Source organism: Poecilia reticulata, chromosome 4, assembly GCF_904066995.2.
Source record: "Poecilia reticulata chromosome 4, P_reticulata-male-v2, whole genome shotgun sequence".
In the NCBI taxonomy this organism is placed as follows: Eukaryota; Metazoa; Chordata; class Actinopteri; order Cyprinodontiformes; family Poeciliidae; genus Poecilia; species Poecilia reticulata.
Window position 1 is genome coordinate 27,685,421 of NC_088833.1, and position 14,817 is coordinate 27,700,237.

The 14,817-nt window shown below is 41.3% G+C and overlaps 2 protein-coding genes across 2 annotated transcripts in view; one reads left to right on the forward strand and one right to left on the reverse strand.

Moving 5' to 3' along the window:
- nme7 (NME/NM23 family member 7) overlaps positions 1-897 on the forward strand; it is a 24,382-nt gene extending 23,485 nt beyond the window's left edge. Inside the window, exon 12 of the mRNA XM_008407651.3 lies at positions 750-897. Within this exon, the coding sequence (XP_008405873.2) occupies positions 750-782 (33 nt within the window). The 3' untranslated portion in view covers positions 783-897. The remainder of the gene's footprint in view (positions 1-749) is intronic.
- atp1b1a (ATPase Na+/K+ transporting subunit beta 1a) lies at positions 835-12,854 on the reverse strand. The gene is made up of 6 exons (XM_008407650.3): positions 12,596-12,854; positions 7,128-7,256; positions 5,656-5,811; positions 5,290-5,474; positions 2,491-2,574; positions 835-2,376 (listed from the first exon to the last, which is right to left on the reverse strand). Exons 1-6 carry the CDS (start codon positions 12,687-12,689, stop codon positions 2,107-2,109), a joined length of 918 nt encoding a protein of 305 aa, XP_008405872.1. The 5' UTR covers positions 12,690-12,854; the 3' UTR covers positions 835-2,106.
- Between the last annotated feature and the right edge of the window lie 1,963 nt (positions 12,855-14,817).

Sequence of the window (14,817 nt, forward strand, 5' to 3'; positions counted from 1 at the left end):
AGTTAATAATTCTTAAGTTGTCAGCAAAACCTAAGAATTATTAACTCAAAGCAAGCTCCTATATCTTGGTAAAAAAGTCACTTGTAAGTTGGTTTTGTCTTATTTCAAGTGTACTAAGATGTTTGCACTAGAAACATTTAGCAGTGTGCTAACCGGTATGTCTCATGAAATCAACCAAACTCTATTGGGTTTATTTTGCCACCAATAGAAAGTCTTTTTTTTCTGCCATTTTGGTTTGAAACATTAGGTAATGAGGACAAAATCTAAGAAAAAGCTTTTAAGTGCCTTTAATGACATCACATGAGGCATAAGGAAACTGATCTGAGTGCTTATAAGTTCCTCTATTTATGTTTTTCCTTTTTCCTCTTTTTTCACTTCAATTTTTGATTCTCCAATTCAAAGCTATGCACTTACTTACTAGCTTGTGTGGGAACCCGGCAAGAAAACGTGTAAATAATAAACAAAAACATAGATGCACGCTGCTTCCATGCTTTTTATTATTGATACATTTCTTTGAGCATCAGGGTTGATGGGAATGAAACTAAGAGATTTTCAGAACCTGTGTAGAAATCAGCTAAAAGTCCTTTGTGTCGTAACGCCAGCTGATCAGCTTTGCTTCTTGGGCCTCTCGTGATGTCATCAGTGCAAAGCAGAACAATCTCTTTTCTTCTGTGCTTTTTAAGAACTCTGTTAATTTTTTTTTTACACTTGTTGGTGAAAATAAGAGTAACTTGGCATATCTTCTCCAGGTGCAATATTTCTTCAGGATTTTGGATGGATGAAAGCCGAGAAGGAAACACGCGTCATTCACCAAACACCACAAGGACTTCACTGTTGTCTCAATTTTCCGTTTATTGTTTCAGCCTTATGCAGATTAAATAAAGTGACAAGATCAGACTCCTGACGTGTGTTTTTGATCTCAAACATTGAATTAAGTTTTGTTTTGTTTTTTTCACACCCACTACAACATCTTTATTACACATGATACTGCATTACCTCTGATTTTCTCAAACTTTTTAGACCAGCGACTTTGGTATTGGATTCATAAACATCACACGTTGAAAAAAGGAAAAAGAAAAAAAAAAGGAAAGAAAAAAAATGTACAACTGCATAAATATAAAATTCTTCCATTATGAAAATGGCTAAAAACATTCAATAGTAAGTTACATCACGGAACGTGACGTCTCCAGCAAAGCAGATTTCAAAAGCACTGAGTTGCCACGGTTTCCATGGAGGTGACAGTCTTCTTAGGCTGGACCCACAAAGCTTTTACACTATGAATTAAGAATGAACTGATGTTAAGAGTATCAAACAGAACTGTCGTCTAACAAAACCTAATTGTGAAGCGGAGGAGAAAAATAAAAAAAGGAAAAAAAGTGAGCAAACATATCCTACGGCGAACTTGAATAAGGAAATGCATAAAAACAAAAAAGATGGAGCGCAGTCATCTTTACTCAACACATGGGTCTTAAAGGTTCAGAGTACCATGCTAGTATTTCAGTTAGTCTGAGCACATTGACAAACACTCCACGCACTCACATAAACTAGACGCCTGCACGGACACGAGCAAGCAAGCGAGCGCACACGCACAAGCGCGCGCACACACCTTGGACCACTAAAGCAGACATAAGACAGAGGAGATCACGACGGGGCTAGCCTACAAACTCTGGATACTTCAAAAATATATAGAAACCACGTGAGGATGAAACACCATGGGGGGACAGAGACACAACTCGCTACACATCAGTAGTGAAACTGCAGTTTTACAGTAATCGATGAACATCCCATGGCTCGAGGATTATTTATTTTTCTCTATTTTTCTTTTTGTTTTGTTTTTTTGTTTTTTTTACCCTCCCCCCATTTACAGTAGAATAAATATTTGCTATTGCTACCCTTTTTTTTTTATATATACTTTTTTGCGTATTTTACATTCTAACTCTGGACAGAAAACACGGGAAAAGCTAGTGTAAAGCACACAGATTAAGTGTAGGTCCTGTAAATAATGAATGTTCAAAGACTAGTGGTGGTTGTTTTTTGTTTTTTTAAATCTGAACTCTTGAATATCTTTCTACGTTGTTTTTGTGTGCGCGCTCATCGTGCCTGGGGTCACGACTTCGAGTTCACGGTGAACTTAACGTCAAAGCGTCCCTGATAGCGGTCTTTCTCGTTGTAGTCGATGTTGTCGCCGTAAACTTTGCACTCGATGCGGAGCTCCTGATCGAAGGTGAGGTTGGTGAACTGAATGGCCACCAGAGGCTGCAGGTAATCGGGATGCAGGCGCTTGCCGTAGTAGGGGTAGTACTGGAGGGGGAAACCGGCGAGCCCCTTGAGCCCGAAATAGTTGATCGCTCCGATCTTGTGTTCGTCTTCCTCCCTCTGTGGGCAAGGCGAGAATCACTGAGTTAGTACTAACCAACAAACCAAGGAGGTCCTTGGTTCTGCAAACCAATGGTAATTCTTGAACAGAAGTAATGAAATACACAAACTTACCTTGTTCTTGCAGTGAATGGGGATATAGTTTTCAAAGGTTTTGCCTTTCAGGGCATCTGGAAGGGAGTTGTTGTTGGTAGGAGGCTAAAGACAGAGCAGAATTCCACACTGACGTTTTTTGTCATAAAAGTTACTCTAAAGATTCAGCCTAGGGCTGGACAACATGGCTGCAAAACACATCAGGAACAGAGAAGTATTTTGTATCAGTCAATATCAATAATTGTTGATTAGTGTTTATTTTTAAATATCTGAAATACTCCCAAACTGATGGTGTAACTTTTTCTGTTTTAACTACAGATTTCACTTTTTTAAAGTTTATTTTTTAGGCAGTTATGAGGCACGGTAGCGTACTTTAAACTGCTGCTCAACAGGTTGTTGCTAGGTAACAAGAGAGCGAGTTAGTGCAGCGTTTCCCAACCCTGGTCCTCAAGGCACACTGACCTGCATGTGTAGATGTTGCCCTGCTTCTGCACACATGATTTCAATTGTTGGCTGATTAAAAGGGTTTTGCTGAATTGCAATCGTCTGAATGGGGTTTGTTAGTGGATACCACCAACCTTGCTTAGCTACGAGAGGTTGAACAACTAAAGCCTTTCCTCTGCCTACATCCCCCAGAATGCTGTGTGGTTCTGGCTCGGAGTCCCAGAACCATTCCTGACCATTCTATCAGACTTATTATCTATCGACATTGAGCACGTGTCTATGGTGATAAGTATTGTTATTGGCTTATTTGTTCAGCCTATTAAAAACAATAATTGAACTCATCCTACAGAAGTGTTCAATTCTATCACCAGTCATATGATGCAACATGAAACATGCCAGCTACAGCGCTGATCTGCAGCTTCACTGCACTCATAGGAACATCTGAGATGTAATGTGTGTGTGTGTGTGTGGTGTGTGTGTGTGTGAAACCTGTAACTTTCATGTTTCGTGTTGCTGGGCTTCCCCTTTAGGTGAAGCATGTTTCTGTGAAGCTCCTGAATCAAAATCATAACCGCGCTGCATGGAAAACTCACCAACTTCCCATAGCCGTGTCAAACAATCGCCCAGGTGCTCTGACACTTTATTCAGCTCTTGCTTTCCGTCAGTTTTACATCTAGGTTTTGAAAACTAGAAGCTACACTTATAAACAAATACAAATGAATCATGTGCATGATAATGCTTCAAAATGTTATTTTGAGCAGGTTTACATAAATTTATGCTCAGGAAACACACCTAACAGACTGGACAATGAATCGATAATAATATGCATCGCCACTGACACATGATCAATGCCAATAGGTAAAACATCTGATAGAGTATTAAATTATGTCACTGCAGAGCCGCACAGGATTCTGGGGGATGCAGGCAGAGGAAAGCCACTCAACCTCTCACAACCAGCCAAGGAAGGTTGGTGGCATCGCTCTCTGGTTACCTAGCAACAGCCTGTTAAGAAAGCAGCAGTTGCAGGTTTTGCCACCGTGCCTCAAACTGCATGGAGTGAAAACTGGATAAAACTAGAAAGGTCAAGCCACCGGTTTGTCAGTATTTCAAATATTAAAAACAAAAAACAAATCAACACTTACCAATAACGACTGATATGAAACGCTCACATCATGATACTTTTTTCAGCCGTATCGTCCATTGTCTAGCAGGACACTGTTAGCTAACTAAAAGAATCAAATTAGTGTTCATAATGCCTTATACAGAAGGCACGGATTTCATATCATGACACACCAAACCGCTCCTGTGCTTTACTGGCTAACTGGGATGACAGACAGGGTCAGCTTTTTTTCCCCCCCGACTGTATGGAGACAGGCAAGTTGCTTCTCCCCCGCCTGTTTCTGTGCACTGCTGCCCAGCTGACTGAAAAACCTTCAGTGCCTTCTAAGAAAAACAAATCTTGGTGTTTGGAAATATTTTAGGCTATAAAATCGCTCCTGAAGCAAAGATCAAACTCATCTGCAGATATACAATCAAAGCTAGGAGAAGGGTCTTAGCGCTGTCAAACACCCTTGTGTACACGCTGCTCCTACTCTCCCTTTTCTCCTTTCTCTCTGCTACGCTGCTGCTAGTTCCCCACAATGGAGCCTTTGATGAATGCTAAGGCTAGTCAGCATAGCCACCGATAACTGCAGATAAACGGTTTTGCCTGGAATGGTAAGTTGTTTGTCCACCGCTAGCACATTAAGCAGCAGGTACATGAGGTTGATTAACAGCTCTAAGACCCTCCCCGTTTTGCTAATTGGTTGCTTCTGACCGACAGCGTTTTTGCAAATGGCAATAGTAACACCAGGAGGAGGTGGAGGAGCTTGACTTTTTTTTCACAGACTATCTGTCTCATATGTTCATGACATAGTGACAAGTTAAACTTTTTATATATATATATATAAAAGCTACAAACTTCAGCCTGAAATAAACATTAGAATCAGAAGATGACACCTAATCAATGAATTGGAACTGAAATTCCTGATTGGTTTTTTGTTTGCGATTTTGGAGTAAATACCGTGATAATTCTGAGAATCTAGCATTATTGTAACAGTTTGCTGAGCTGTGCTAAGATGTGGGATCTTTGAGTGGAAAGCTTCTCTTGCATTTTTCAGTTTCATGACAGGAGTCTGTGCTAACTATTGTGGCCCTATCCGCCTCCAATAGAGGCAACCTCCCTCAGCACAAAGCTTGTTTAAGGGGGATACAAACCAGCAACAAATGTCAAAGGACATCTGAAGCTGAGAGGGAAACTCAGAGTTGCTGCGGTTTGGTTTTACTCTTTTAAAGGAAAAACGATTGAACCAGCAGCTCCATGCATGGGACACACACCTTTGGTCTGAAGTTGACGATCCTGTTGAGCTTGACGATCAGGCATGGCATTCCTTTACTGAAGCCAAAATTCTCATCCTTTTCCCCAGAGCAGTTTCCAAGATGGCTTCTTTCGAAACGGCAACTTTTCCTCACTCCATTATCGTCCTCGAGTATTCCACGATCTACGTATTTGCTGGGGATGTCTGCAAATAGTGAATCGAAACACAAACACACACATAAAAAAAACATGTTAAATCCAGAATTCAATGTGTTTGATGTGAGAAAATGACCAAAAATTGAACCAAAACCAAAAACTGCCAAATCTCCATAGCTAATTGTCACACGGCAGCCAGTAATCAAATGTGACGATCCCTTGATACTTGCCACTGCAATCTTCGTATTTACTATTATCCATCTGCTTTTCTTCGCTGTATTTCTCGAGAAACGCCTTCATGCTGGTGATGTACTTCTCGTACGTGGACGGATCGTCCATCTTGAAAGTGATTTCAGATTTGTCGGAGCGTGGCGTGTGTGACAGACCTGAGGAACATCAAAAAGTTTGAGTAAGGAGAAGGAAATCAGTGAAAATTATAACCAATATGTAAAAAAATAAAAAAAATAAAAAATAAACATAACAAAACAAAACAAAACCACTGCAGAATGATTAGTGGAGAAGGAAAACCAAAGCCGTAGCAAGGTTCTGCTCTTTATATTAAGACAATGTAGGGTCTTGGGGATTTTCCTCGGATGGTCTCCGGCAGCTGGTGGGAGTGGTAATTTTCCACAGACCTCGCACACAAAAGCTCCCAAGTGAAGGCGTGGCACCGGGGCAGAGTGAGATGGGCTCAAACGGCAATCAGACATAACTTTCATTAACCTTTCCTCTTTTTTTGTTTTTCTTTTTTTTTTTTAAAACCACTGGATGGATTTATGCATCGTCATATACCTAGGCAAGAGGCCGGGTAAGAGAGAAAAGTGTCAGAATCTCACTTGTGAAAAGTTCACCAGTCCCTGCCCCCACCCATCCACTCTCACGTGTGGCTCTCTCTCTCTTTCTCGCTCTCTCTCACAATGGAAACTTTTAGCCCCAGAGTGGGAGGCGGGTTGAGCTCAAGAAAAAAAAAAAGAAAAAGAAGAGTCTCTCTGCTTCCTTTTTCGTTCCTCTAGTGGAAACTTGCTTCAGCTCACCGTCAGGCCAACACTTTCTGCCAGGCTTCTGCTGATCTGGTCGATTGTCAGGCAGTCGGTGGTTTGAGAGCGGCAGGAAAACGGAGCCGGCCGTCTACAATGGCTGCTAAAAATACCGCAGAGGCTAAAGCATGTGCTGCGCAAACAAGTGCTGGCGCAACATGATGGGGTGGAGGAGGAGTGGGGTGTGGGGGGGGGAGGCTTGGCACCTATGAAAACAACTTAGAAAAAAGAAAAGCTTGCAGGAAATTTCTAAAAGCTTCTAATGCAACGGCAGCGTTAGAATTTTAAACACCTCCGCCCCCCTCCCCCCGTCTCCACGCAGAGATGGTTACAAGCTCATTCAGGGATGAGAAACGACATTATTTTCCTCTAAACAATGTTCAACAAGCTCTCCGTGTAAAAAGCAGGCTGCTGTGACTCATAATCCCAAATCGTTTCAGTTCCCCCGCAGCCTGAGGGGGGTAACCATTGACTGGCTGGGAGAGAGTGAAGGACAAAATGGCTGAGCCTGTTCGAGGTCAGAAAGACTCCGGATAGAGTAGCTGCTCAGAAGCACACCTACAACGTTTGTCTTTCTCCCTCGGCCGTCCGACCATGTCGTCGTTCGGCGACCGGCGGATTGCTCAGGAGGAAGCGGGGTCCGAGGGGAAAGTTCCTGGTTTTACCTGGGGGAGCCACTCTGTCCTGGTGGGTGGGTTTGAACTCGTGTATCGTCAGCAGCAGAGCCTGAATGGTCCCGATGAAGATCGCAGCCAAGCATCCGTAGAAAATCACGTAGAACAGGAAGATTTTTACTGGAAAGAGAAACAGGTGGAAAGAGGGCCGATGGTTAGAGACGCACCAGACAGGTCAGATGCTGACAAAGATTCTATTTTTTTCTAATTGAAAACAACAATTTCCCCCTGTTAGAGTTCTGTGACTGCCTTATCTTTGTACTCTGATGCACTTTGTGGAGCTGAATTAAAGCTGCAGAAGTTAAACCAGAAGTGTGTATCAATTCCTTCATATTCTGTTGGAATCAGAGCTACTTACCTTTTGAGATATTTTTATTTCAGGTTTTATAGTCCTTAAGGAGAAATAAAAGGGAATCTGTATTGACTGATCAACCTGTAGTTTAACTGCACCATGATAGGAAAACATGCAATTCTGATTTAAATAAATACTCTTTTTTTCTCTTACTGCCATACTGAATCTATAAAAAAGAGTAGTAAAAGTTATTACAGCTGACCAATTAATATACTTTTGGCATATAAAATAATGAAAAGATAGCTTTAAAAAGTGCTACAGGCATCCAAACATCGGCATCACACATTGCAATAGGCATCATCAGACATTGTCACGATAAATCAATTAATCGCACGATAAATTCAAATGAGCGCGATAATTCTCATTTGGACAACAGTCATTAAAGAGATGCTCCCGTTTAATATCGTTGAAAAGCCGCCATTTTGAGAAAGGCTGCAAATATATGACACTCAGGATGAAGTAGTTGGTTGGCACTACCTGCCTCTTTTGCGTGTTTTCCCTGTCTTGAGCTGAATCATTATGGTACTATCTTTTGAAATGCAATTTTGGCTATCGATACTTCATAATCTCTTATAATTACTATTGTGTTGCTTGTTTTATTTTTTAACTTTTCCAGTTGTGTTGTAAAATGTTTTTAGAAATTTGAGATTTTATCTTTGAGAGGGTGTACTTGCATTAGTAATCCATTGTAATTATTATTATATGAGTTGAGAATGGTCCAAAAATGACAATATTATCACTTATCGCAATCATTTCTGGGACAAAATTGTCATCCTGTAAAATCTGGCCTAGTTGTTATGGCAATGATAATTCTGATGTCATACATTGTGCAAGTGCAGTCAGCAGCTACTTCATTAATCCAGACTGTAGCTCTTAAAGCTCTTTGTTGTTTTATGGACTTAGAGAAGCATTTAACAACTGAAGCTCCTCAGGCTTATTTATTTTTTCCTTTAAATAAGCTCAACCTAGCGTGAAGTTTGAGAAATAATACACATTTAATTAGCTAAAACTCTCCTCATTCCAAAGCTGGCGGTGAAAGGAGTCTCTCCACACTTCCAGCCCGATTCAAACTTTACTCAAATTATGTAACGGCTGCAGAGCCACAATTCCAGTGCGACCAGTGCCTGAGAGCGAGCGGTCAGGCACCACCGCTCGCTCTCATGCAGACACCTCTCACCCCCCCACTCCCTTTATCCCCACCCCCAACGTGCCGCTTCCAACAGGTTTCTGGATAACACACGCTGTCCTCATCTCAATAAACAAAGAGCTCCTTTATTTATGTTCCTGTAGTGGACTGAATCTTATTAGTTTTCGTTGTTGGCAGAGTTTCATTAAGGTTCATTGAGGGGGAGAGGGGACGGCATACATTACTGTTAGAGTGTGCACCCGCTGTTGGCTGCTTGGAAGGAGTCTTTTTGTTCAATCACCCCTGTAACAGTTCAGTTTATCTTGCTTGGTAGCTAAAACTGTCAAGTCTCGACAGAACCGCTGATCAAATGTTGTTGTGTCTTTAAAGCAATGCTTAGAAAAGGTCAGCTTGTTGTGTTGCCTCAACTTGACCTTGTCAAGATGTGAAAAAAACAAACGTCACCACGTTCTACACCGTTAAACTCTCTCTGCCAGAGTTCATGATGTTTCCTCTTCCTCACTTGCGCCTTCTGAAACTCTTCCCTCCAATTCCAGGTTCTCGTCCACATCAACCGGTTTGGCGAGTCAACGGCCTCCACCTCTTGAACAATAATCTCTTGCAAACAGACAGCAGGGGAATGAGCGGGCTCACTGGGCCCTACCCCGCTCGAGCTCTCTGGTTGGCTCTGATATTCTTCCCGCACGTGTTTGAACGCAACAGACCGACGTGTTTTTGGGCGATACGATCTCATCAGAAGCGCTCTAGAGTTGGGAACGGGTTAAAAATTATATATATTTTTTTTTAACCTGAGGTAAAGGATACAAAATGCCTCTAGAGAGAGTTGATCTTGTCGTTGGCGCGGTGACGCACCTGTCAGGAAGTAACTGCAGACATGCTGACATGTCACGCACATGGAGGAAGACGTTTTTTTTCTCTCCAACACTGTGCCACTCACTGCCTGTTGTGAAAAGGTGAAGGGAATTTACAAAAACAAATGTTTTTCTCCTCACGTATTAGCTTGTCAGGCAAGCCAGCCAATCAGACCTTCCCAAGTCAACTTTTGTTTGCTTTGTAAAAAAAAAAACAACATAAATTTTGTTGTCATCCAAACATGAATATGTTCATATAAAATTAGTGAAGCCACCAATAGCGCCTAGCCTAACTAATTGATAGTGATTTCCAGTGGTCTGAAGAGGCCTGAGACCATTGGAAATCAGTGTTTACTTTTAAGGACTGAGGGTCATTAAAGAAAAAAACATGATGTGCTGTAGGATTGTGATAGAGGCAATAGTTTAGAATCCAACAAGAAAATAAAGTAAACACAGCCGAATCAATGTATCTACATCAAAGAAGCTGTAGGTACATTGATGTATCAACATGAGATACATTAATGTATCTAATCTTATAGTTGAAGTTGTTGGGATTTTGCAGCATTGGGAGGTCATGAATGAGAGCTGATCCTGGAATTTCTCCGATTCGGACTACATTTCTGTTCTTGTACCCATGATTTCAACAAATGAAGGAACTGGTTTTGAACAGCTGTCTATTCATTAATTCTATTAATTAAATTTTACCTCAGCAACATAATTAAATAAAACAGCTCTGGGTAAAGTCATCCTCTTCACCAAGTCGTACCTCGCTTTGGAGCAAATTCGTCTCTGCCTTCTTCCATTTTATGCCTGTAAGCAACTCATTTTGTTCCCATGAACTTAAACCATTCTCTTTCTATCAGTAATTTCAAAATTTATAGTCATTATAAAATGTTCTAACTTTATGTATATTTAAATTTCAGCGTACAATACTTTAAAAAGCTTTTATATTCTATGAAATCAGCATTTATTATGGTTCTGATCCAGTGTTAGGACCCCTGTTCAAACTAATATAACTCTAAGCAACCTGCTGCTGGTGAGTAATGTTTATTGGAATCACATAAACAAATTTCCGTTCAAGCTAAGTTAATCTGGAAAATAGCTTTAAATCATCGATGGTCAAAGAAGGTACAAAACGTTCCAGAGGCGGATGCAAATCAAGCTCCAACTGTGAAATTAAACATCTAGTGTAAAATACCAATAATAGTAAATAAAAAAAAACATAAATAAAACTCCAAAATTGTTCTTATGGCTTTTGGTTTACGTGATTTCAGATAAGTGAGTTTCAAAACCACGTCAAACAAACCGGGAAATGTAATAGTCTCAGAAGCGGAGTGTGGGAAGAGGGGAGTCTGGTTGACAGGCAGAGTTTGAATGGAGAGCCCCTCCCCCACCGGCCTGCTGCGGGGTGTTGTCCTGTGAAGGGACCGTCCCCGCTGATCTCTCTCCATATTTGTTAAAGCTCAGAAAAGTATTCAGACTACTGAAACTACCGCAGCTTTAGACAAACATGTGTATGCAGGGACGAAATAACGGGCCTCTTTTTCAGACCGTCACCGACAGCTTCTTGTAGTTCACGTGCTGAAAACACAAACAAACTCTTAGCCGGAAATATGTGAGGGCAGTTCAAAAGGCAGGCCGTAGCTCCTCTCGGCTTCCGAAGGACGCCACAGACAAACCTGTTGCTTTCAGTGGACACTTTTAGCAAATGAGGCGTCACTTTCCCCCCTCCACAACAAACACAAGACGGACTCTCGCTAAGTCTAACTGCGGGTATGGTAACATTAGCTCTGTAGTGACACGTGCTGATTGAAATCTGCACAGAAAAGTAGCTCCCAAGAGTTCGCCATTGGCCTGCACGCGCCAGTCGTGACGACCAGTTTTACACTGTACGTCCACAACTGCGTACAACTGCTCGGATTCTTCCTGCCCCTACCTCCCCCCCCCGCCTCAAAGAATGAGACTTGTTTACCTCCAGCTTTCATTAAGCTTGGAGTAACGACCGTATTAAACTTCCGGAAAGCGTGCCAACCAGTGTCTCACGTCCTTGAAAAGGGGGGAATAAATAAATAAATAGCTGGGAGAGACAGGCAGACAGAGGGGCGGCCCATGAGACATGTGAGTCGTGATCGGCTCTCTAGCGCAGCACGGTGTTCCCAAACGGTGAGACTCGCGCTAGAGCAGAATAAAAAAATAAAATAAAATAAAAATAGGTGATCATTTCTAATTGGTAAAACGGTTTAGCAACAGTAATTAGGACTGTGTAACGACTGCCGGTAATCCTATCAAATCATCCCCCAGATCTGCCCGCATTAGTCAAGCTTCCACATCCGTCTTAAAGTATTGAAAACAGCGCTAAAACGATTTTCAAGAGTTGGATTCAATAATCCGGGGTATGAGAGAAAGGTGGGGCCTAGCAAAATTAGCCATCCGCTTTATAACTGTAGAAATGTCCTCTGTTTCCGCTTACTTCTCCTTGGTGGGAAAAAAAAAACAATTAAAAGCGTAGAGGAAATCAAACATTTAAGCCAAACTCGTTTAGTGGACGGTCCTGGCCCACAACAATCTGTCCTTCAAGATGACCTTTTTCTAAAGGGCAATAATTGACTGGCACGACATGGGCTACGCCTACGGTAATCATTGTCTATTACAATGTATTATCAGTTAACCCTATCTAAATCCAGATAAATAATTAAGCCGTCATCGCAGAGATGTCATTCAGTTTAAGCGAGAGTTGATTGGTTTATCGAGCTTGTTAATCAGCTTATATTTTTCACTACTCTTGATCCAGGACAAACTCTTCGAAGGAAACCGGTTTCGTGTTTGGTGGCTGGAGTTGCAGTTGAGCTTGTAACGGATTTAGCAGACAAACTTCACCCCACAGTCCGCACTGAAACCGAAGTCACGACTCGGCGTGTCAGAGCCTCTGTGCTCAAACAGGTGCTGACTGTCTGCAGAGTGAGGAAATGAGGAGAAGAAAAAATAGTTTCCATTCTCCCCTAGAATAACGTCAGGGTTATCATCCTTCACGACAGGCGTCTGACGAGAACTGGTTCAGTTCAATGAAGGGAGGAGGGAAGAAGAAAAAAAAAGAAAATGGAGTACTTACACCAACTGCCCCCTGTTCGTCCTAGAAACTCTCTCTTCTCTGAATTCCACAGAAATTTCCTCCATCCGCCGTCGCTCTCCTTTTTCCCAGCCATGTTAACCTCCACAGAAATATCCCCCCGGTTTACGTTCTGTAAAGGTTTGACCGGAGTTTTAAAAAGCTGCGACTGTTAACTGTCCTTCACAGGAAACACGAAAGGACAGTTTCGTACCCGACTCCTCCAATTGTACCACTCACAATTTATCTCGCGGGGAGCAGCTCCGCCTGCAAACTCCAGTAATAAGTTACCATCGAAGAGGGAGGGCTCAGCTCAGCAAATCACAACCCTCTGCTGCGTTTTGCGTAAGAGGCGAACCGAGGAGGGGGGTCGCTCCAGACAGGAGACGCTTATCAACGTACAGAGGTGTGTGGGGGGTGGGGGATTGAGGTGCTACTCAGAAAGTACCCATTGGTTGCTGCAGACGTTTAAACGATACCTGTACCGTTTGCAACCGGCCCCTGTTTCCCCCAATAAACCTCGGCGACATCAAAGGTAGCTCTGCATGTTCAAAGACGAAAAACTGTGACAACATAGGTGTTAACAAGCAGAGCCAACATTTGTACTCAAGTAACAGTAATGTTATATTGTATGGCAATAATTCTACTAAAGTAACGCGTAAGGAGGTGTAAAACTTTCCTTAGAAGTACAAAAAGCTACTCAAATACTCCGTTAAAAAATAGAATGGAACATGCAGTACTTTAACTTTTATGTAACAACTAGCTTACTACAAATAGTCCTAGTCTATCTCTAGTTTTAATGAATGAAACTACTTCAAAGCAGCAAAATTGTGCAGATAATAAGCCCTTTTTCTTTTTGACGCAAGCTACATGCATAAAAGGAATAATACACTTCTGAACTTACTGGATTTCGTTCTAATTCTTAACAGAGCCCATTTACATCAAACTTTAATGAGCCGTTTAAATAAAAAAAATCTCTGTATTGATTTCACAGTCTGGAATTTATCATAGTCTTTAACTTTTTAAAGACTAAAAAGACTAATGAAAACCTATACTGCTGTTATAAGTAAAAACGGCGGCTATGTTTCAGTCGCCAATGTACACAGAGGTTGTATGGACGGATGTTATTGTTTACATCCGCAAAATTTACATCCGGAAACATCGCGCATGCGCACAATGCCGGAGGGCAAAAAGACGATTTTGTACTTGCTATCCATAGCCGCGCTGCCGCAGTAGAGCAATTCTATAAAAAAAAAAAAATTAAACCTGTAGATGTATGTATTATTAATTTAGTGAGGTGCGCCACAGAAATGGAAAATAACACAGAAAACCCGATGAAGAACAACTCAAAACCACTCATATTCCTCTTTTTCTTGCTCTGTGTCGGCTTTACGCTACAAACAGACCAGTTGCCATAACAACTGACTAACAGCTCATTAGTCGACATACCATCCTGATACACTTCTTTTTTAACTGAACCGAAACAAACATAATTTCTACGTGACCGTTTGACTAAGCTAGCAAAACTGATATACTTCCTCTATTTTTTAATGGAAATTGTTTACTGACCTGTGAAATGTTGAATGACCTTGTTTTGACAATTATTAGCAAAACACTGCGTCTCATTTTCTTTTACATATCACGCATACATTTAAGATTTTAGCATGTTAAATTAACAAATGATGGTAGTCATCGTCTGCGAGTACTTTTTTGCCTTCTATGGAGCTGCCCTCCAACAGTGAGCTCGTGGGCGGGATCTTGCATGCTCCTGACGTTACGTTACAACGTATTCCGTCCCAAATGACGCATTCTGGCTTTTCATGGAAAAAAACTAGTTCACTTACAGTAAGCATACTACGAGTTAGAAGTTAGCCTGTTTTTAAGCAACTGTATTAAATATTAGCCAAATTAAAACATGTTCTAAATGCGCCAATAACAACATGAAGCAGACTAGCATGGAAGCACTTAAATATGAGCTCAATGTTAGACATAGACAACTAAAAAAAACTTTATAATCGGTATCATTTTAATATTTTTCCAGCTTGTAGGACAATGCTAACTAACGTCTGACTTTAAAACGAGACACATGCTGTTGATGGCATTGAAGCAATAACACAATCAAAGCTATTTTAAATAATCATTTCAGTTTTTTGCATATTCTTTAATTTTGTGGAGGTTTCAGTAGAAAATGTGTTGATTAATAAAGTCATGCTAGTTAGATACTA